The 22,435-nt window shown below is 42.3% G+C and overlaps 1 protein-coding gene across 3 annotated transcripts in view; it reads left to right on the top strand.

Moving 5' to 3' along the window:
- The window catches only part of LOC121361937 (phosphatidylinositol 3-kinase regulatory subunit gamma), a 76,714-nt gene that overhangs the window by 44,119 nt on the left and 10,160 nt on the right, over window positions 1–22,435 (top strand). For 2 of the 3 annotated variants that reach the window (XM_041483038.1, XM_041483039.1), the window contains 5 exons: window positions 15,514–15,625; window positions 17,917–18,015; window positions 19,467–19,647; window positions 20,488–20,613; window positions 21,408–21,550. In XM_041483038.1, the coding sequence (XP_041338972.1) occupies window positions 15,514–15,625; window positions 17,917–18,015; window positions 19,467–19,647; window positions 20,488–20,613; window positions 21,408–21,550 (661 nt within the window). Of the gene's footprint in view, window positions 1–27; window positions 728–15,513; window positions 15,626–17,916; window positions 18,016–19,466; window positions 19,648–20,487; window positions 20,614–21,407; window positions 21,551–22,435 lie in introns of those variants that run through there. The other variant, XM_041483040.1, reaches the window with a different exon arrangement.

The following is a 22,435-nucleotide window of genomic DNA, read 5'->3' as shown; positions in this document are numbered from 1 at the left end:
CCCGCCCGCCGCTGAGCCCCGCGCACCCAGCCCCGCCGGCGCGCACCGCACCGCGGGCACAGCGCCGCCCGCCCCGCTCGGGCTCCGCGCCCGCCCGTATTGTTGCCCGCCGCCGCTGCCTCCTTTCTCGTCCTCCGCCGGCGGAAAGAATTCATCCAGAGACTGAAATCGCCCCTTTTTATCCGCTGCTTCCCGCCATCCCCCGGCTTTCCTGTGGGGGGCTTGTTTGGCTCGTGTTTTAAAAATACCCCGAAAACGGCGATTTTTAGAAAGAATTCGGGAAAGTGGCTTTTCTGTGGAAAGGTGTCTTTTTAAACAAAAAGAAGCACTGTCTATGTATATTATTATATATATTGCTACCTACCTTTAGTTCCTGTAGGGCAGCTGCTGAGGTGACTTGTGTGGAGGCGTTTTTTTAAGTTTAATTTTGCGATTTTAAATTGCGATTTTAAATTTTTTTTATAGAAGTGTTATTTTACAGCGAGGTGAATTCTTCTCGGCTTTTTTTTTTTTTTTCCTTTTTTTTTTTTGTCTTTTTTTTTTTTTTTTTTTTTGTTCCCCACCTCTCGATTAAAAGCCGAGCTATCTTATTTCTAACCCTGCCGGGACTTGGCTGTCGCGATGTACAACACGTTGTGGGATATGGACCGCGATGACACGGACTGGAGGGAAGTGATGATGCCCTATTCCACTGAGCTGATATTTTACATTGAAATGGACCCTCCAGGTAGGGAGCCGAAGCCTGCGAGCTGGCCCCGCACCCCTGGCAGCGGGTCGGGGACTGCCGTCCATCCCTGCCCTCCCTCCTCCTGCAGACTTTTCCCTTTGAAAATAAAAGGAGAAGGGGGGGGGGGGGGGGTGAAAATTAATATCTGTAGTTAAACTTTGTGTAAACTTCCCAGGGACTTGAGCTCGCTGTCTCCTGGGCAAAAGGATTTTAATACTGGGGTTTTTTTTGTGGGGGAGGTGGGAGGAGAAGAGCAATTTATGGTGCCTTTTGGGAGATGGAAGGAGGCAGGAGGAGGGAAGCTGCTCGCAGCCCCTCTCCCGTGTCTCCTTTTTTGAAAACCTTTATTGAAAAGTGTATATTTCGGCTGTATTCGCTCCTAGAGGAGCGCTTTTATTATCCTCTTCACCTGTGTGCCTTTATGTGCCTGTAACACTTTGATGGTGGTGATTTACCCACCTCCATTCAGTTCCAGTTTAATCGCTTTTACAGCCTCCAAGACCCTTTTCTCCCCAGCTCTCTTCCAGCAGTGACAGATGAGGTGTGTGTTGTCGCTGGGTTTTGGTGATGGGGGAATAATACTTGGGAACAGGCTGGAATCCATCCCTGGAGGCACAGTTACTTTGATAACACTTAATAACCTTGTTCAAAAGGATTTGATTCACTTTTTCTTCCCTCCCCCCTCCATGGATTGCTAGTGCTGAAAATGGGGAAATGTATTATCCCTTGCTTGCCTGAAGTTTTTAGATGGGGCAGAAAGTTTCTTTTGTGTCTGAAGAGGGAGGGAAGGCTTGTGAGGAGGAGAGGTTGAGTCTTTCTTTGGTAAATGAATTAAAGTAAGCATAAATGGGTACTGGTGAAACTGTATCTATACCTGTAAGAGTCAGACAGGCTGAAGCAGTAAGATATTTGAAGGGCCTTTATCTTCTCAGGTCTCTGATCTGTACAGCCAGAAGGTACAGTAAAATATGCACCAAAAGTCTTAGCCTGCAGAGAAATTGATAGCAAATAAGTAATTCCGAGTGCTGTCTTTTATGGGGCATGTACTTTCAGAATGTGCTTTTCAACCTGTGCCTGAATCGTGGCATGTACTGCAAGTGTGGTTTATTCTCTTTGTTTCAGCACAGTGAGCTGTATTTTTCTCTCTGGAGGTATGTGGTACTTTAATTAAAACAGGAGGAGGTGATCATCCTGAGATTTTTGGATCTCAAGGACCTGTACTTGGTAATTCTGACGCTTTAAAAATTGGACAGATCTCTCAAACACACAGCACTGGCCACTACTCATTAAATTCTTGCATAGCTGACACTGCCTATTTTTAGATGTTACTCCTGAAAGCCTAAAGTTCAATCAAATCACTTTGCTTCTGTGCATTTTAAAGGACATCTTTCTTGTAAATGCTTTTGATTTTTAACTATTCAGGAGGTAAGTATTTGTGTGTGTTTGCATCAAATGAACAAAAACCCAAGTCCCATTGTAGGTGACTTAAAGCAATTAGTGTGGGGCTTTTATTAAAAAAAAAAAAAAAAATAAAGCCCCTTGAATGGCTTAGTACAAGGAGGCTGCTAAAAGGGGCTGGACAAAATGAACCGGTTAGAAAACAACTTTCCAGCATTTCTGCAAGAATTTGGCCATGCAAAATTCTTACCAAGCCTTTCAAAGTTTACATTAAGAAGCAGCTCTTCTATCATTAATAATGCCAGTGCTTCCATCACTGGAGCCCTCTTGTCAGGGATCAAGGATCTGCACAGTCCAAACACCAGTTAGCAAAAAGACTTCATGTTACAGGCTGATCCCTGAAGTGTTCAGTAACTTTATCTTTCATATTTTTAAACTAGACGACGCAGAGCTGGAAATGATGCATGGGATAATCCCCATGTGCATGCCCTGATTTCGTGAAACTGTAACTTTTAAATTGCAGGGGGAGTGAGAGTGTGGCAGAGGGGGTTCTGCTTTCTCCCTCTCCAGAGTCAGGGTGGGCAGGCATTTTCTGGCCTGGCATGATAGGTCATCCCTAAGGGGAGTGCGGAGGAATTCATTTGGAAGGCTTAAACACTCAGCGTGCCTTGGGATAAAGTCACTGCCTTTGCACCCGGTAACAACCACAGCTCCATTTGGCCCGCTTCCAGCAAAAATTTGTGAAGGTTTTCGGTGCAGCGTTCCCGGCGCGGTGGCCGGAGCTCCTGGGAGGCTGAGGGGTGGCAGCGCTGCCCCGGGAGCGGCGGCGTGCGGCCCTCAGGGCAGCGGCGCCTCTGCAGCCGGAGCGCTCCTTTGTTCCCACAACTTGAGCCGAGACATCCCCGGTTGGGTTTTGTGCCGCAGCACCGGGCACTGGCGGATCCCGGGAGCCAAGTGTCTGGGCTCACGCATGACTGCCCCTGATTACATTTTACTGCGTCTAAACTTGAGGCAGAAGACAAAAGCAAGGTGAACATAATGTGCGGTGTCACCCGTAACCTCCGAGCCGAGGGTGGGGATACTGTTTCTCGTTAAGGGCCGGTAGACCTTTAATTTATCTTGGCAGGCCGTCTTAATACCCACCTTAGCCTTGCCCAATAATAATGCAGAAATAAAATCTGGTGATGGCAGGCAGCCGGAGCTTCTGTCAGGCCTCAGTGCACCTGCACCAGCTTATCAGTGTGCTTGTGTTTGCTGTTCGGGGCTGTAGGTGTAAATGGATGTTCAGAGCAGTCCTGGAGCCTCTCTGCTACAAGGTTTGCTCTAAAGTTCAGAAATAAAATAATCACGCCTCTCTCTCACTTGAGTTTTTCTCAACTTGAGAAGAGGCAGTCAGGTAACAAGGAACTGCAAGCTTTCTCCTAGGCTTTAATCCATCCTAAACATAGGAGTGGGACAGTTTTCCCAAACAGAGTGGTGGAACTAGGGGTGCAGCTCTGCCAGCCTCACAAAGCATAATTTAGAGCAGTACAACTAACACAGGAGCCACAGTGGTGACAGCCAGAAGGGTGACTCCTGTTACCTCACGCTTTTACCTCCTGCTTACATTTTATTTTGCATTTATACATGCATCACTGGCATAAGGGAGGATCTCTTTATGGCACATAATACTACATACAGCCAGAAACTTTCAGTATCCAGAGACACAAATGGGGCCACCACTTGCATATAGCTAACAGCTTCTCAACTTTCTAATGATAGATTAAGTTAGAGTATTGTGGCTGTAGCAGCATCATGTGCTGGCTCTGGCATTAGGAAACTGTCAGGAGCTCGCTCCTATGTTTGTTGTTGCTGTGGGTCTTGCTATGTGAAAAGACCAGGAAATGGGTTCTGGGTTGAATTTAGCTTATTTGACAACATGGTTCAGGTCTGCAAAAAGTTGTTACTGCCAGAAATTTTAGAACAGAGGATTTCAAATTGAATGCAAAAGTTACCAGAGTATGTAAAGCACAACTACCTATATATTGCCTCACTTCTACTTAGAAGGGCTAAGTAATGTCTTTCCCTCTGTAGATCTGGGATACATTATCAGTTGTGTTGGTGATAAAATGTGTAATCACTGAATACATTTTGTCACAGTTGGATGAAAATCAGTAAGAGTGGTCCGCTGGGATTTCAGATACAGATGTCAGCAAAGATATTTGGCTCAACTACAAATTAGAGGTTAGTTTCCTTTGTGTGGGTTATGAAGAAAACCACAAGTTTAAGGCAGGCTTCCTAATGCAGAATGGGCTCTGTCTATGAGCAGATAGTACAATAACTCTTCAACCTAAAGCTATATGGAAGCTACCTGTTTGAATCCCGAAATATGGCTAACTACATTTGTAACATTCAGCTGTCTTTTTCAAGAACAGTACTTTGCCTTGCCTCATATGCTGTAACAATGCTGTTGCTACAAAATCTTTCAATATTTAAGCAGGGGGAGCAATAATTTGTGGGCTATTTAGTTTAGGCAGCACTGCCAGTGTATGAGTAAGATAAATATTCCAAGTATTCAAGGGAAAGACTGTATTTTTTCATTACAGTTTCTATTCTCATATATAATTTGACAACCCTTATTTTAGGGGAGCGATACTGTAATTGTAATTTGGAAAACACAGGGTTCTGAGCTCAAGGGCAGTGTTTACTGGGATACCAGGTGTGCTGTATCATTATCAGTGTTACAGTGGAAACTGAATGTGGCTTCTCAAATTGGGTTTGTGGTACACAGTAGCCAGATGTAGGTGAACACTTCCTGTCTATGCCTGACTAGTTTTCCAGTGGGAGAACAGATGCAAATTTGAATAGCTTTGTCAGTGTTGTCCTTCAGCTTATCTGACTCCAGAAGCTTATCAAAGAAAAGTTCTGTTCTTGCACATCTTAAAAAAAAAATATGTATTCAAAACAATAGCACTGTAGCTTCAACTGTCTTTTTTTTTGCAAATTTGAGTCTTGCTGGAAATTGTATTTAAAAAAAAAGTAGATGTTTGGGATTAAGAGTTTCCCTGTTACAGAAGGGAAGTTTGTGCAGGCTGATTTGGGGTAGAGCAGGGAGTAAATAAGGCTCAGTCACTGTATTCTGCATATCTGGTAAAATTGTTTGAATTGGAGTCTCAGCTTCTATGAGGGCAGTGGTGTGAAATGCTTCTATTCTGTTCTTGTTTCACCTAGAGTTCTCTACTGGCTTTTTTATTTAATGACTTCTGTAACCATTCTTTTATTTCTGATTGCATTTTTAGGCTTGCTTTTGCGTTCCTTGCATTTCATTTTCTTTTTGATGGCTCTGACTGTTAAAGAATATCACTCATCAGCTTTCAATTAAATACATGACCACAAAAAATAGCATCATTAATAGAAAGTGAAATGCTGTTTTGCTTGAGATGAGAGAGTCTGACTTAAAAGGCTGACATTTGTGTTTATTAGTAGGTTTTCAGTTTATGCAAAAATAGTTGGGGAGGCAGAACTTGCTAAAAGGAGTTTTTCAGTTCTGTGTTCTTAAAGCTATAGGTTTATGCAAACTAAAACATGAGGCAACATTCTGAGAAGAAACAAAGCTCTTCAACATGTGTTTTTGCAGCAAATGTTATTTCTGCAATTGTTGTTCCAAGCAGTTTTGTGTATTGCATGATTCCTGTACAGACAGGAGTTAATCACGGTGTCCCTTCTGTCTCACATGTTTAAAAGGAGAAGACTCTTCCTGGAGTTTTCTGTGGGGGTATTGCTTTCCCAAGCAGCAGAGCTGTCTTCTGTCTTTGCCATTGCCTGCATGATTATCTTATTCCAGACTGAAGCTGTTTGTGCTTATCTTTGCTCTACAGCTTGGGAAAACAGAGGCATAGCTGGTCATACACATCTGCACCCAGGACTGAACGCAGCTGGGTGCCTTACATCACCTCATGTTGGTTGTTTAGTGAGTCACTTTTTGGGCAGAGAGCTAGAGAAGAATAAAGAATACTTTTATCAGCATGCCCTGTGTGTTTTAAAGCTTAGGCTTTATTATTGTCAGAAAGACTGTTGAAACAGTTTGCTGTAAAACTTCAGTCCCATTAAAGCAATAGGTGTGTTCTAGCTGGATTTTTTGGAAAACTCATTTTTGTAAAGTAGGTTGCTGAGTAATGCTTAAGGAACAATCTCTGCTCATGTACTAAGTGCCCCTATGGAAATGAGTCAGATTGTCTTTTTTTCTTCTGCTTTTTATCTCATTTCTTCTGACAGGTTAAAGTCTGCACAATAGCTAAGTAAGCAAGAATTTGTTTTTCCACATAATATAAACTACAGCAATGAGCTGGTGCTGGGTCCCCAAACAGTGTGAGGGGATGTAACTTCTTTAGAAGATATTTTCGTTGTCCTTCATGTTTGCTGTGTCCTCCACTCAACAGACAAAGATTCTGCAGTGTTCCAGTGAATATATTCCAGTATCTTAAGTTTTTCTAGTTCTGAAGAAAAGTGCCTATATACAGAGATCTTTACAGGGATTCATACAGTGCAAAAAAAAGGCAAAGTGCAGGTGATGCCTCTTGTAGCCCTTTCCAAAAAGGACTCCAGCTGCCCTGCTGAACACCAACCAGCTGCCTGGTGAATCCTGATGCCGAAGCACAATGAGCTCTGAAGCTTTCCTGTGCCTGAACAGGATCCAGGATCTTCACTGGCTTTGAGTGCAGCAGCACACTCAAGATGGATGCCTTCCACCCAGAGCACTTTGAAAAAGGAGATGAAATACTTCAGCTGTTTCATTCAGCCTGTGACTGCTTCCAGCATTCACCCAGACTCCACCAGTTTTTGTGATTTTAGTGGTAGTTCATAGGAATGTTACTTCTAAAAGCAGATATTCCTGAAGATGACAAATAGTTACCTAGAAATGGCTTCAAAACCATCACATTTCTCTGCACAGAAGTTGGTGGGTTTGGAAGAATTATAAAAATACCAGTCTACTCCTTAATATTGTTTGTTCCTTTTCTACAGAATAACTTGACTTTTGGTTCAGTGTCACTTTTTGACTCTTGTACTTCAGGTCAGTTTTCTCCTTCCAAACATAATCCTTTCCTTTTATTAACTACTGCTTATTCTCTGTTAGTTTCTTCCTCTAACCCTTGAAAGAAGAATACTGGAGCCATTTTTTTAGGTTTTTACCTGCTTTAGCCTCATCCTAACTTTGTCTCTGGAGTCCCTAAAATCTGATGCTGCACACAATCATATCTTCTTTTGGAGGAATTCTTTCCTTCTTTGCATACCTCCCCTTAAAAAACCCAAACAAAATCCGTGAAAGCACAGCTGCTGCAATGGAGTTCCAGAAAATTTGCTGTAGTGGGGGGAACGTGTCTCACTGTTGATGTGTGGGGCTTTTTGAGTGCGAGCAGTAGGGCTTGCACTCAACACCTGTCCCAGGAAAATATTGTAGAGATAAAACGGATGAGAAGTTCATTGACAATATTGAACTTGAGGCTGTAAGTTCTGTCGTCTGTTACACCGTGAATTTGTACATTGCAATTGAATTTCCCAGGCTGTATTTCTGTACTGTGTTCCAGTACTGCTGCTGCTCTGCCCTGTGTCGTTGTCCTGGGGACATTGTCAGAATCTGCTTCTTTGGTCCTCAAGGAGCTGCTCCCAAGTGTCCAATTAGAAGTCTTTGGTGGTTTTGGCTTCTTTGCCCTGATTCATCTCCTGTCTCCAAGAGTGCCTCTTGAAGGATACAAGGCAGCTTGAATCAATGAGATGAGTGTTTAAGATCCTTTCAGTTTTGAAGGGTACAGTCTCACTGATAAGTTTTGGGGCAGTGAGAGAAGTCATGCTGTTGCTCTGAAGTGGATTTCATTAAAATACTTTGAAGATCACCATGTATTGAGTAAGGAGATTAAATCTGAGCATGAGCAGTTGAGCCTTGACTTTTCCATGTCTGCTCTGAACCTCCCCTTCTGCTGCAGGCACTGCGTGGGATCCCATGGACTGGGACTTCTGCCTCAGTGGAGCTTCCTTCGAGATCAGGGTTCTTAAAGAAGATGACTCATGACAAAGTGTACAACAGATTCCCTCTGAATACTTTTTTTACCTTCAGATTTCTTCTGGAGTCTTGATTTAGAAACGCACCTTTTGATCTTGATTTAGATGGCTCACTCTTAGCAATTTAGGTGGTGTTGAAATATTTGTGCTTTGGTAACTAGAAAATGGTTTGACATAGCACAAGGACACGTACTGTATGAGGAACAATTTTACATACTGCTCTGAAAGATTGGAGCTAGTGGTAAGCTGAAATAAAATGCTGCTTAGAGCAGCAAGAATCATATGCATTTGCAGCTGTATTATTATTTTTAAATAGCCTCTTGTGCAGCAAAGTTCTCAGTAGCACCAGTTATTTCTGTGAACTGGATCCCCTGTGAGGTTTGTACCTGACATCTGGATGGATGATTAGTCTTTGAAATACCTGGGGGAAACAGCCCTGAGCTGTTTCCATTTAAATTATTTATTATTTAAAATTAGTTATTATTTAAAATATATTTTTCTTTTGGCTTTGGTATGTCTCCTAGCCACAGCTGTCACTGCTTGGGCCTGACTTCATTCCCTCTCTTCTACAATGAAAAGCCAGTTCTTCATTCTCAATCATTGTAGTTCTTTGCTTATTCTGAATTTTATGTTTTCCTTGCTCTTGTCAAAAAATCTATTCATGCATATTGAGCAAAGAGTACTTTTAATGGTGTTCTGAAGAGCCTGCCTGTGGAGGAGTAGGAAACATGCTGTGGTGTTTCTTCTGTGAAGGCAGATGAGGAGCTACTGTTACTTAGAAAGCAAAAAGGGAAACTCCTTCCTCCTTGCAGTTTACATTTACTTTTGCTGTATAGTCTTCTAGACCTGACATTTGATACTGTAAAGTACAATATTCTTGTTGAATATGTGAAATTTTCATGGCAATAAAATGTCTGTCATGGACTTTCATCCACAGCTGGCAAAAGCCTGGGCCTGCTGTTTGCATGATAAAATTATTCCTTCCTTGTGTGAGCCAGGCATGTGACTCTGGGTAGTGATAATCTTTGAGTGATGAAACATGGCAAAAGTTCTAAAACGTCTCCAGTTCATTAAGAGTGTGCTAATTATGCCTGGTAGGTGAAAGAGGACTTACACTTTTTATCCTCCTCATGTTAATTTTGGGACAGTCACTGCAACCCTGTTGATCATGGAACCTCTGACATTGCTGTAGCTTTGCAGCAGTCACACTGGGCTCTGGGTTGGAAGGAAAACAGTTTTTCTTTGGGCAGTGAGAATAATTGGGAAGCTGAGTTTTTTTGGCTTTGCACCATCATGCAAAGGCTGGAATGAAGGGGAGGAGCTGTGTTTTGGTACAGAAGTCAAAGATCCCCATGTCATTTATCTGACTGTGAACATCTTCCATTTCTTATGTCTGAGCCTGTGAAGTAACAGGACTTGCAAAGTAGTGAGAGATGCTTTTGAAATGCCCAAAGGAATGCTGAATTTGATCCAGCCTCTTCAGACACTGTTGTTGTCCCCTGTTCTGCAGGTGCCCCAGAGCAGATAATATTTTAACCTGTGCAGTAGCTGTGGATGCTCATGAGGAGCAGAGTGCAGCAGAAGCCTGTCAGGTTGCAGGAGGTGAAGCGGTGATTGGGAGGTGTGGGATAGCTGGGGAGTTTTCAAACAAAACAGATCTTTATCAAAAAAGCCAATTAATAAAAACTGAAATATTTCTTAAAGGTGTTGTTTTTTATGAAAGTTCATAGAAACATAAGCAAAGCTATAATGGGAGTGTTTTCATTGGAAGCCTGCCTGGCCTTCTGCCAACTTGTCTGCTGTTTTCTGTAATGAGATATTGAAAGACTTCAATTCTTTGAATATGTCTTACTCCTTGGCATCTGGCCTATTTTGGGGGAGGAGGGTGAAAATGTGAGCATGCCTGAGGTTCTGTGGCCAGCAATAATTCCATCAAGGAGCTTCCTTCCCCATTCCCAGAGCAGTTCTCTGTGCACATTAGCTGCCCTTTGAGGAAGGGCAGCTCCAAAGGGCGTCGGTGCTCAAGGCTCTGCAAAAGGGGTCTGGCAGGAGAGCTGAGACGTGGAGCTGCCAAGATCATTTACCTGCCATGGTGGGGAATGAGCTGCTGTCAGCAGGTGTGCACGACCCTCGTCTTTGTCAGCTGGAAAACCTCTGCACAAGCCTGTGCTTTTTTCACAGATATCTTTGAGGGGTTCTCATGCACCAGGGACAAGTACGGGACTCCTGAGGGAGGGAAAGATTTTGAGGCTTTGCCTGAAATGTGTTAGAGAAATTGAGAAGAGTGTTTGAGAAATTGAGTAAGACGGCAGAGAACAGTTAAAGATTGGGGTGAATTTTTCTCTTCAACAAAGCTAGCTTACATTTTCATTCCAAGTCTTCATCTATATCTCCAAAGGGAAAACCCTTCTCTCCTCGAGGACTATGTCATTAAAATGTTAGCTGGCCTAACCACAGATTACTTGCATGTTTCCATAGCAATGACACTTTGTAGAGCTTTATATTACACTTTGCAGGGTATCTACTGTACATCAGCCTTTTTGAAGCTGAGTAACTGTCTTGGAAATCCTCTGATCTGTTTTCTGCTTGTCACAATGTAGAGAGAGAGTAGATTGAGAGCATCAGAAAGAAGGCTAGTAAACAAGCCCACAGAAGTGCTGAGGGACTCAAAATTGACTTTATCAGAGTACTTGGTAGTTGAGATTACTTGTAACAGTAAGGTAGATGTAATGCTGCATTTAAACCTGCTATGCTTTTAAGTATCTGACTTGAAGCTCTTGGAAAACACTGGAAGAAATAAGTTGTGGAGCCATTCTTAGACTAAGTGCCATCTGCCTTAAAAGTGAAAATTAGAGTTTAATTAACTGGCAGGTTGATTTTGTACACAAATACTGCAGCCAGAGAAGAAACAGCCTGCTTGACTGGATACTGCACGGGATATAGCACTTGGATAACCAAGGCATTCTTCCTGTTTTCCTCCTGAATCAGTGCCATTGAAAACCCTCACACACAGGGCTCGGTGGCTCTTAGATCATGTAAACTTGTAAATTTTTTTATTCAAAACCTGACGGGGGAACGTGTGTATCTCATTGAAGTCACGACCTACTCCACTGCAGTTAAATTCAGGACCAATATAGCCCACAATTTTTTACGAGAGACTTTAAAAGAAATACAGGGGCGTTGGACTTCAGACACTTGCCAGCTTTCCTGCCTGCCTGGGTGTTGGAGGAGCTTTGGATTTCAGAGAGTCAGCTCAGTTAAAGTCACAAGTCCCCTTTACAAAAAACAATTCTGCACAGTCAAGAAAGCATCCCAAAACTACCTTTGGCAGAGCCGAGTCCATGGGCTTGTCTCTCCAGGGCCCTGCACGGCAGCTGTGGGAGCAGCTCACTGAAGGTACCTGCTGGAAATGGCACAGCAGCCTCCTGACGTCAGCAACATCCGATCCCACGCCCGGCACACATTGGCTGCCATCCCTCTGCTCCATCACCAGCTCATTTTTATTTCCCCCTTCTAAGTGGCACTAAGCTAGGATTGGGGTTTAGCTCAAGCTAGTCTGCCTGGGAAAGCTAGAAAGAGGGAACAAGGGTTGCTAAAGAAATTAAAACCAGATATGCCCGTGAATGCCTGAGGGAGAGCCAGTCTGCTCTCATTGCCAGGCAGTCACTGAGGGCTGAACCTGATCTTTGGAATGTTCTCATGTGGGAGTGAAGGGTACAAGTGAGCTGTCACCTTTTGGAGTTTGGAAAGATCTGTGCTCTAAAGCTGTCCTAAAGACATGCTAGGGGAAGAATGCTTGTGTATCTGGTGCAAAGAGATAGTTCTTTATTAGAACAGATAGATCTGTTGTGCTGTTAATCACTTGTGATCAGTGTTTCTCTCCCAGGAAAAAGGAGGCAAGAAACCATCAGGATCATTCACTTTAATCAGAGTTGGTTTTGAGATAAAGTAAAATTGTGCCTGTGGCTAGATCAGAATTGAACTCAGTGACATGGAAAGAAACACGGCTGCTCTTGAAAGCATTTCTGTTGACTTCAAGCCAGTCTTATCTTACTTTACTCCAGGGTTTTAGATCTCTAATATTCATTGAGTAAGGTATAAAAAACTGAATTCTTTTTAATTTAAAATCAAAATCTGTGGACTCTTTGAGGCTCTCTGTAGCTTCTCATAGAAACAGCACAGGATTTCTCCTAGCAGGGTTGTTAGTACCATCTAGGTGCTAAGCCAAAACTTCTTTAGGATGCCTCTCCTAGCAACCTCTTGGGCCAGCATTATGAGAGCAGCCGTGTGGTGGATGCTGCTCTGTTGCAGTAGACTTGCCATGCCATTACAAAATATTCCCCTTTGTCATCATGGGCTGTGAGGCTTTTAAATTACCTTTGTGAGTGTTCTCCATTTGTACAGACTAAAGTCTATGGGCTGAGATGGTAGCCAAGAAATGCTGAAATGGATGGGCATGTTGGCCTATGGGGTAAAGCAAGAGCAAGGGCCTGGTTCTGTATCTATTACAGGGGGAAATCTATTATGACTCAAAGAGCTCAAAGCATTGAAAGTAAAGAATTAGATACATAGCTCTCTGGAAACAGGATCCACCCTTGCAAATAGTTTTGTATTTTTAAAATGTGCAAGCTATTAAAAAGCATTTTTCAAAAGTCTATTGTGTAAAGGACTGGCTTCCATGAGTCAGGTTTTACAGGAACTGGTCCAAGCCTTATTCTTTTCCCTGAAAGAATTTCCTTCCAGTTTTCTCATGAAGAATGAAGTTCTGTAGGCAATGTCCCGATAGTGAGAACTGATATCTGCCTATTAAGGGAAAGGAGAAACTCCCACCTGTAGTAGGGACACTTGGTGTAAAGTCTAGTGCTCTGAGTCCAAGCTGCCATTCCTTACCTTTCTGGTCTTTGCTTTTCTGCACCCAGTGCTTTGGAGTGAACCCTAACAAAGCTGCCAAATAATCACCCAGTGTATAAAGGAGCAAGACTCAATCTTACAAGGAGGGCTAGAGAAGTATTCAAGTATTCTAGAGAACACTTGAAAACCCCTTCTGGGAAGCCCCTACTACCAGTGTAAAACAGGCTTTTTACACTGTAAAATACCTTGAAGTTGTTGATATGTCCAGGCCTTAATTTGAAGGTCCCTTTGAAATAATTGCAGGTGCTGGTGCAGCTTTCTAAGAACTCTCTGCACTCTTGTGTGGTTTTTATGTAAAACCTAATATGCTTTTTGATGACTCAGAGCCTACAAAGGATTCTGGAATAAATCTACAGGTTTTCTGAACTCAGATATACGGTGACACTGATGAGACTCAGAACTGCTGCAGCTGTCCTGTCCTAGATGTGATGTTGGGAGCAGGGAGGACCTGATGACATTTCTTAATTCAGGAACTTTGAATGGGGGAGATGGAACAGCACAGTGAATGCAATTGATTCCACAGGCTCAGCCTGGATATGTGTTCCTCTGACCCTGGATAGGGCTGTTGGAGCCATGTCTTGCTCTCAATGGTGCTTTGTGCAAATACTTGTGCACTACACAAACAACTGTAGTAGTTAAGCTAGGAATAACTGAAGCTTCCTAACCAGGAAGCTACTTCACTGAATCTGAAGGTTTTCACCTTCCTTTTACAACAAGACCTGTTATTGCCTCACTAGATGTGTGCACACCTGAAAGTTCCCAGCTCACCCCATAAAAAGAACCTGTATGCTGGGGTTTAATGCTCGGTCCCGCAGAATGAATGCTGCTATCTGAATCAGGTGTTTGGTCAGCAACCCCAGGGTGCAAACGTCTGGGTCAAGGTTCAGATTTAGTTTAGATTGGCTCAATTAAAGCATCTACTGGTTTGTCAGAGAACAGTGAAGTTACTGTGTTGGAGATTCAGCATGAAATGGTATTTGGAACTGCAGTTGGAAGCCTGTTTTCTCTTCTTTAATGTGGGAGGTGTGGCTCAGAGGTGAGCAGCTGGATGGTGCCAAGTAGCACACCTCTCAGTGCTAAGCCATTCCATGCTGAAGCTGGAGATCAAAATCTTCTTTCTGCTGCCTTTATTTGTGTTTCTGTGTGTACCTGGGGATTGTGCGTCTGAAAGATGGCTGTTGTCACTCTGTCAGGCCTGCTTGCTCGTGCTTGTGTAATCTGATGGTGAGGGCACAGGGCTGGGAGCAGATGTTCAGGGTCTGACTGAGAAACGTGCTAGCAGATCAATGTGTGTAGCTGCTTTCTTACTCTGAATGCGAATGTGACCTGTCCCTCTCTAAAACACTCTCATGAAATGCCAGAAAAATGCTCTTTTTTTTTTGGTGGCGGCAATGTTCCTCATGAAGCATCCAGTCTTTGCAAAACAGGGGAGAATGTTCAGGACACCTTTCCCGAAGAAAATGTATAATACATTTCTGCTCACAGACCAGTCTCTCCCAGTACATGAATGTGCCTGTGGCTGCTGAATTACTGATTCAGGACTTACAGTCAGGTTCATGATAAAGTTGTTTGAGTAAAAACTGGCCAAACAGAAACAGCTTTGGTATCTTGTATGCCCTTACATTGTGTAACCTATTTTGAGAATGGAAGTAAATCCTGTTTGCCATGAATTCAGGATAGGGGAATTCTGGGCTGGCATGCACCAGTCCTGCAGGTGTGCAGTTCTGCCTGTCTGTTGGGCATCTGTAGCATCCCCTTTCCTGTGGTAAACACTTCAGCTTGCACTTCAGCAAAGCAGTGCAGGCACTCTGTCGTCCCATCCTCTTCCCTTGTCACCTCATGTCCTGTAGTACTCAAAGAGTCACAGTCTTTGTTCCAAACAGAAGCCTAAATGACAAACCCAATGTAAAACATGAACCTTGGGTGTGTGACAGATGCAGCCCTGCCCAGCCACCACTGCTCTCTAGCAGTGTTTTTCCTTCTGAAGAGTTCACCTGTTTGCTCTTGTGGGCTGGCTTCAGGGCTGCTGATGCCTGGGCAACTGGAGTTTTTCCATAGTGGTGCCCAGTGCTCTCCAGGCTGTGGCTTTCAAACACAATACACCTTTGTCATTTGTTTGGAGCTTTAGGCGGCACCTGCCCTTGTAGTCGTGCCTGCACCAGTCTTCTTTTGACAAAAACTCACATTTCCTCATACTCCTTACTTTTCCCCTCCCTCAAGCGTTTGATACTAAAAAATCTCAGATCACAGTGGAACAGTTGACTTCAGACTTCCTTTAAGATTACAAGTTCCATTTGGTTTTTGCGAGCTTGAAAGCTGAGTTCAAGATGCACACTTTCTCTTGGTTTTTTTGTGTTTTTTTTTTTTCTGTAGTATTTCATTAACAGTTTAGTGATTATTTTCTCCTGTTTACCTTCTGTTTATCTGTTTTTCTTTTTCAGCTCTTCCTCCAAAGCCCCCCAAACCAATGACTCCAGTCAATACAAATGGAATAAAGGACAATTCCAGTTTCTCTCTGCAGGAAGCAGAGTGGTACTGGGGGGACATCTCAAGGTAAGCAATATTGCTAGAACATATTAATTAAAATGTATTAATATATGTTGTTAAAAGTAGGATAAGCCTGCTAGAATTGAAGACAAAAAGAGCATGCCTATTTCAGGCAGCATTTTACTGGAAGGGAATGCTTTAGGACCATGCTTGAGAAAGCACCTAAGTGAAAGTATTCATCTGGATTCAGGATATTTAAGTAGTTGCTCTTCTGGTACAGATATTGCCAGTCATTTTTGAGTTTCTAAATTTGCCCACATATACAGTCTTTAAAAAGAAGATAAATGCCTCTGAATCTGATATTTAATAAAGTGTTGTAAGCATGCAATCCTGGAATGCATGCAGTTCAGCAAAATTTCAGCATAAAAATAATATTTCAGGATAAAAGGAGTTGCGTTCTTATTTTTTATTTCTTTAACATTTGTTTAAAATTTCAGCTATATTAATCTCTATTACATGGTGATATGAAAAATAGCTCTTGCAAATGCTAACCATCATCCAGCTGTACTGAGCAGATGATAGAGACACACAGCAAACAAATTAAGTTTTGCCTCTTAAGAAAACCCTTTTTTATGCACTTGAGAAAATAGATTGCTTGGGCTAGGTTCAGAAAATGAAAGACCTGTTTTTATATACTTAATTGCATAAAAGAACTGAAATGTTCAGTCATCTCTTACCCTCTTAAGGCACTTCTGAAGAGTCTAGAATTTGGAGCTGTAAGAGGACAGGGAGTGTGCTGGGAGTGTGATCAGGAATTGCTCAAACTTGTGCACATAATGCTTTGAAGCACTTCAGCAGATAGAGGCATGAAGAGTGTGTTGCCACATGAGCTCACTGACGTTCTGAGAAGGGAAATAAAAGTTTTCATATCTTTATTGTACCACCCTTATCTTTTTATAAAGCAAACCCTCATAGATCTTGCTTTTGAAGGGCCTTGGCAGAGATATTTTTCTGTTAATTTTAAGCTGAAGCAGAGTGGCAAAACCTGATCACAAAGCCCACTAGGCACAGTTTGTTTAAAACTGCTCAATATTGGTATCAGTTTATTGACTGTGGATTTGTCCCTCAATTACCAGTGCCCATGATGGCAGGAGCTAATGCACTGCAAATCGCATTGGAGTGGCTTTATTAGATTTAAACTTGATACACGCTTATGTAAAGATGGAATTGTTTATGACCCTGGTTTGGCAGCCAGCAGGTACAGGCTGCATCAGGCTAGCAGGGCAGGAGCAATGTTCTTCAGTCAAGAACTTGTGCTGAAAATTCTGTCATGAGCTCCAGGGTGCAACTTGCAGGCCCAAACCTGTAGGTCATTATCTGTCCATTCAAAAAGGAGTTAACTGGGTCCAATCTGTAAAATGGTCCGAGAGGAATAAAAGGATATGAGCATGTGATACTCAGTAGGAGTCAGTTTTACTAACAAAATAGTTTTCAGGTAGCTAAATTAAAGCTAAGGCCATTCTTTTGTTATTCTTTTGAATACTTTTGTTCCTTAGTATTTGAACAAAAAAACCTGCTGTTGATTTTTCTTTGTAAGATTCAGCTAGGCTTCCTACAGCACCTAAAAATGTTGAGGCTACCTGAGAAACTTTAGTTTCCAAATGATTGTATTAAAAAGTGCTTAGGGCTTCCAAAACCTTTGAGGGAGCTGTCATAAAGTGAGATACATAATCTGGGTGAAATGCTTCAGCAAGTTGCATATCTCTTCAGCTGAAATAATTTTCTTAATGCCTACAGGTACTCACTTTCACTAAAAGATTTCTTGGTTTAGCTTAAAGCTCTGGACTGAGTATCCTTCTGCCTCAGTGGTAAATAAGGAAAAGTTGCACTGAAGCTAGCAAGGTTGTAGTGGTTTAAAAGGGCTGTAAATAAGATCAGAGTTAAGCCAATAATGAGCCTCTTGAGACTAAAACTGTGCTAAACTCTAGGCACCTTTGAGCTGTGATTCTAGAGACCATGTCTTAAGAGGTCAGGACTGGCTTCTGAAAGGGCACCTGTTCCAGTGTGGACTTTAAAACCTGAGCAGATTAAAGGGAAAGGTTGTGAACTGAGTCACAGCTGCTACTGTTGTTTAAACAGAAACTCCTTCCTAAGTGGCAGTTGACTGCAGCTACTTTTCTTTAGTACAGCTACACGAGTTGAGGCTTGCTTTGGGTGGCCTAAAAAACTGGAGAGCCTGAGCGTGACAGAAGATTGAGCTCTGCAGACATTGGTGTTGCTGGGTCCGATGTTTCACCTGTGGCAAGGGTGGTCATGTCCTTAGCACTTCTAATTTTGCCTCCCATTCCATTCTCCAGGGAGGAAGTCAATGACAAATTACGAGACATGCCAGATGGAACATTCCTGGTGCGCGACGCGTCGACCAAGATGCAGGGAGACTACACTCTGACACTGCGGTGAGCACTGAGCACTTGTGGTCCCCTCAGCAAAACCCTGAGGAGCTGTTGCCGCTCCAGTGACAGCCCTGGCTGGGTAAAGCTCATGTAAAGCTCATGTGGCTCAAGCTGAGAGGTGTTCCCAGTTCTGCACATCACAGAACAAGCAAATAAAGAGCCAGGTCTGACAGTCAGTTCTGCTCCGTGCACTGAGTCCTGTCCCTCACTAAGTACTACCCTGAGGATCTCTGTGTAGATGAGCTGGGACTCAGGAAGGAGAGCTGCTCAGGAGTGCCTCTTGGTTTCAGAACTGCTAAGGTAAAAGGTGTTTGTAAACCAGGCCTTTGGTTAATGGGAGAGTGTTGAACACCTAATCAGTGTGCAGCTCTGGAGAACTGAACACAATGTCTTGATAAAAAGAGTATCTTGTGCTTTCTGATCCAAAGTTTAGGGAATATTGGAGCCATGTTCTTTTCTTCATGTATGCACGTGGCAGGATTCCCAGAGCTGCCCCAGCCCCGTGTGCTGCAGTTAGGCAGAAACCTCATGTGATTGCCTCTGGTGCCTTGCCCAGCCTGCCCAGCCACTTGACTCTGACAGGCTCCCAAGGTTGATTGTTAGGGACAAGCAGGTGAGGCACAGTAAGCCACAGCCTTTGTAGCACACCCTTGGGAGTTAACTGTGATACAGCAGGTACTTGATCCTGACTTGAAATTCCATTGCCTTAGTATGGTAGGTTTGATCCCAAGGGTGTAGTTAAAATTCTGCTTTAACTTCTGCCTCCAAGTTCACAGTCTGTGTGCTAAGGTTTGGCATGATTTGGTTATTTTACTGAATTCTACTGAATTTCTGTCTTTAGGAGGCATAATTGTGACTGCAGGAGAGGGACAGGACAGTGTCTAAACAGTCTGTTGTTGGAAAAAAAAGGAAAAAATAAGCACTATATTTGGGGAAACCACTAGAATGTATAAATCTGGATAACTACATTTCCAACCATCTTGTTATCCTCAAAAAATTTTGTAAATTCATGTATCCTGTATTAGCACCCATAACTTAAAAAGATTCATTAATAATTGTCTAAATCTGTATTCTGTTGTATACTATTAGTGACACTGTATTGCAGGAAATTATGGGTTTGGGTTTTCTTACAGCTCCTTTATTCAGCCTTCAGCATTCTCCTTTTCCCTTGCAAAACTTCTGGCAAAGCTAGGACTTAAGTACCATAAGCTGGCTCCAGAATGAACACATAGGAAGAGATTTACTTTGGGCTTTGTTCCTGTTCAAATAATCTGATGATAATTCTGTGTGTATTGACTCTTAAACTACTTAATACTACTGCTGTGTAAAGAATCACTGTGAAGGTGTGCAGTGTGGGAGCCACTCGCCCAGGAATTTCACTGGTGTCATCAGCCATAGTGCTGCTGAGGGATGGGAGGGACACGGTAAAACCTCTGAATGGCTGTACTTTACAGGAAGGGTGGCAACAACAAACTGATAAAGATCTACCATCGGGATGGAAAATACGGCTTTTCTGACCCACTGACATTTAATTCCGTTGTGGAACTCATTAACCACTACCGCAATGAGTCCCTTGCTCAGTACAACCCCAAGCTCGATGTGAAGTTGATGTATCCTGTGTCCAGGTACCAGCAGGTAAGAGCTTCATCAGACCCCAATGGCTTCTAGTGCAGACAAGAAAAAAATGGCAGATGTGAATAATTTTTTTTGTTGGTGGGGTTTTTTTGTGTGTGTTTTGTTTTGGTTGGTTGGTTTTTTTTGAAAACGGGAATTTTTTTTTTTTTCCCCAGAATTTTCATATTTGGCCTTACTTGCATCTTCCAAATTGTCTGACCATCTAAGCTGCTACATTTTATCAGGTTTCCAGTCTCCATCTGAGCCCAACAGAGAATTTAGACCCTGACAGGCAGCAGAGATGAACCTCTGAGAAACTTTTTCATTTCTCCTTGGACCCTTGTGAACCCAGTGAGCGCTGTTGTAGCCAGTGTTACCCATATGAGCTGTGCAGCTGCCTACTCTGTGCATAGCCATCTAAATTTTTCAAGAACATTTTTAAAACTTTATTCAGTAGCCCAAAGCACATTTTCACATTAAGAAAAAACAACTGCAGAGCTTTTTAGAAAGAAAAAATTAAAAAAAAACCAAACTCTGATCTTTAACTGAAGATTCTAAGCAATTTGCTTCCTTCTTTCTTGAACTGGGGATAGCAATCCTGAAAGTAAGGTGTGGTGTGTTTTTGGATGTTTAGGATTTTGGCATTGCTCTTCGTGTCCCATAGTTCCAGTTCCTTGTGTCTGTAAACTGTGGAACATATTGCACAAAGGAAGGCAGATTTAGACACAGTGCTCTCTAGAAACTGGATTATAAAACATGATGCTAATATCTGTAAAATGCAAATATGCATAAGTGGACAAATGAATACTCTTAAGGAAAAGCTGCTTTGCTTGAAGACTTAATAGTTCTTTGTATGTGCAGGATCAGTTGGTGAAAGAAGATAATATAGATGCAGTAGGTAAAAAGCTTCAAGAATACCATGCTCAGTATCAGGAAAAGAGCAAAGAGTATGACAAATTGTATGAAGAATATACCAGAACATCCCAGGTTGGTACTGCTTTGGCTCTTTGTAGAATGTGTTTATTGTTGTTTAAAAAGCAGAGAATTTTTTTTTATCCTGTTAAGACTAATAAAGGCAATATAAGGAAAAAAAAATCTTAGTCAATTGTAGAATACAGCAATGAAGTTTCATATTTGATGGAAACAGTGATTATTGCTGTTGCTGATAGTCCTAGAGGTACGGTGTGGGACAAAGAAGGGGAGCTGAACTTTTTAGCATAAAGTAAAAGCTGTGGAGAAGCCCAGCACATACAAGCTTTGCACTGCAGACTTCTTCCTTGGCTGCTGAGTATTTCCAGCTGCCACATGCTGCAGTGAGAGTTGTAGAGGGTTTGTCCAGGTTTTTTGTGAAATCCTGTGCAAGTCAGTTACCAGACATTATACATTAAGGAAGTGTGAATACAGTATTTGGACTGCTTCTTGTAAAATAAGATAGTTCATATATGGGGAGGAGGTTTGCTGGCAGTCTTCCTGCAAACTAAGATGGAAAATATGACTAAAATGTTTGAGGGGTTTGCAGCATAATAGAGAGCATCGTGTAGGGGAGGAGGGTAGACTTACAGGGAGTAAGCCTGCCCAGTTCTTTCCTGACCCTACTCAGACATTTGACTGAATTTAAAGCAGATTAATCCTATTTTATCTTAGTGGGGGAAAAATGTCATCTTCTCAGTCAATTTAGGGAACTGAGTCTTCAGTAATCGAGTAATCAGTAATCGAGTAATAGAGTCTTGCATTGTCATCTGTATTATGAACAAATGATGAAGGCCTCTTTCCTCACACAGGAAATTCAGATGAAGAGAACTGCAATCGAAGCATTTAATGAAACAATTAAGATATTTGAGGAGCAGTGCCACTCACAAGAGCGATACAGCAAAGAATACATCGAGCGATTCCGCAGGGAGGGCAACGACAAAGAAATTGAGCGGTGAGCTCTCAGGTTATGTTTGCTTACCTGGAAACAGTGCTGTCCACACTGACACTGCCATTACAGCATCATGTAAACCACTTTTTAAGCTCAGTGTTTTCTGAGACCTTCCCTCAAGGTATCTCAGCCTTCAATAAAGCTCTCTTCTCTCAAGGAATTGCAGAGCTGGGAAATCTTTGGATTATCCTCACTTAACTTCAGTAAATCAAGATACTGTGATGAGGACCAGGAAAGAACAGGAAATAATGATTTAATTTGCTTATCCCATTTCTATTTGGATTTGCTCAGAATATAATTCAGAGAACTCTGTACTTGCAAACTGTGAAATGTACATAAATCTGGTAAATCTCATTGTCCCTAGTCGGTTTTAGTCACTTTCAGAGAAGATCACTGTTTAGTAGCTGTCATCTAACAAATTCAGTGAGTGCTTTGTTTGAAACTGCCCTTCCAAGAGGGTATTAGCAAAAAAAGCTGGATCTAGGCCTTTGAAGAAAGGCCAGGTACAATGCCTCACTTGACATAGTGCTTTATGAATCACATTAAGGAGGTTTTTCGACCAGAAACAGTTACCTGTAACAATCTTACTGTGCACTTGGGGTGCTTCATTCTGAGTAAAGACAATTAAGAAGCAAAAGATGCAATTTTCCTGAGTCACACAAAACCTGCAAACTCATCTTGAATGAAGAGACAGGCAGCATTACTTCCATATAGCTGTTGATAGTAATTGAAGTTTGCATTTGAAATTTTGCTATTGCTGATGCCTGTGGTGGGCTTGCATAATTGATACAACAAAAACTGAATCTGACAGTGAGGGAGGAATCTGTTCTAGCTTACCTTCCTACAGAGAATTTCTTCCTGCATCTCCGCCAGAAGGAAATGTGTTAA

The sequence above is a fragment of the Pyrgilauda ruficollis genome, unplaced genomic scaffold (assembly GCF_017590135.1).
Source record: "Pyrgilauda ruficollis isolate IOZ18807 unplaced genomic scaffold, ASM1759013v1 scaffold6, whole genome shotgun sequence".
In the NCBI taxonomy this organism is placed as follows: domain Eukaryota; kingdom Metazoa; phylum Chordata; class Aves; order Passeriformes; family Passeridae; genus Pyrgilauda; species Pyrgilauda ruficollis.
This window is presented reverse-complemented; position numbering and strand designations above follow the sequence as displayed.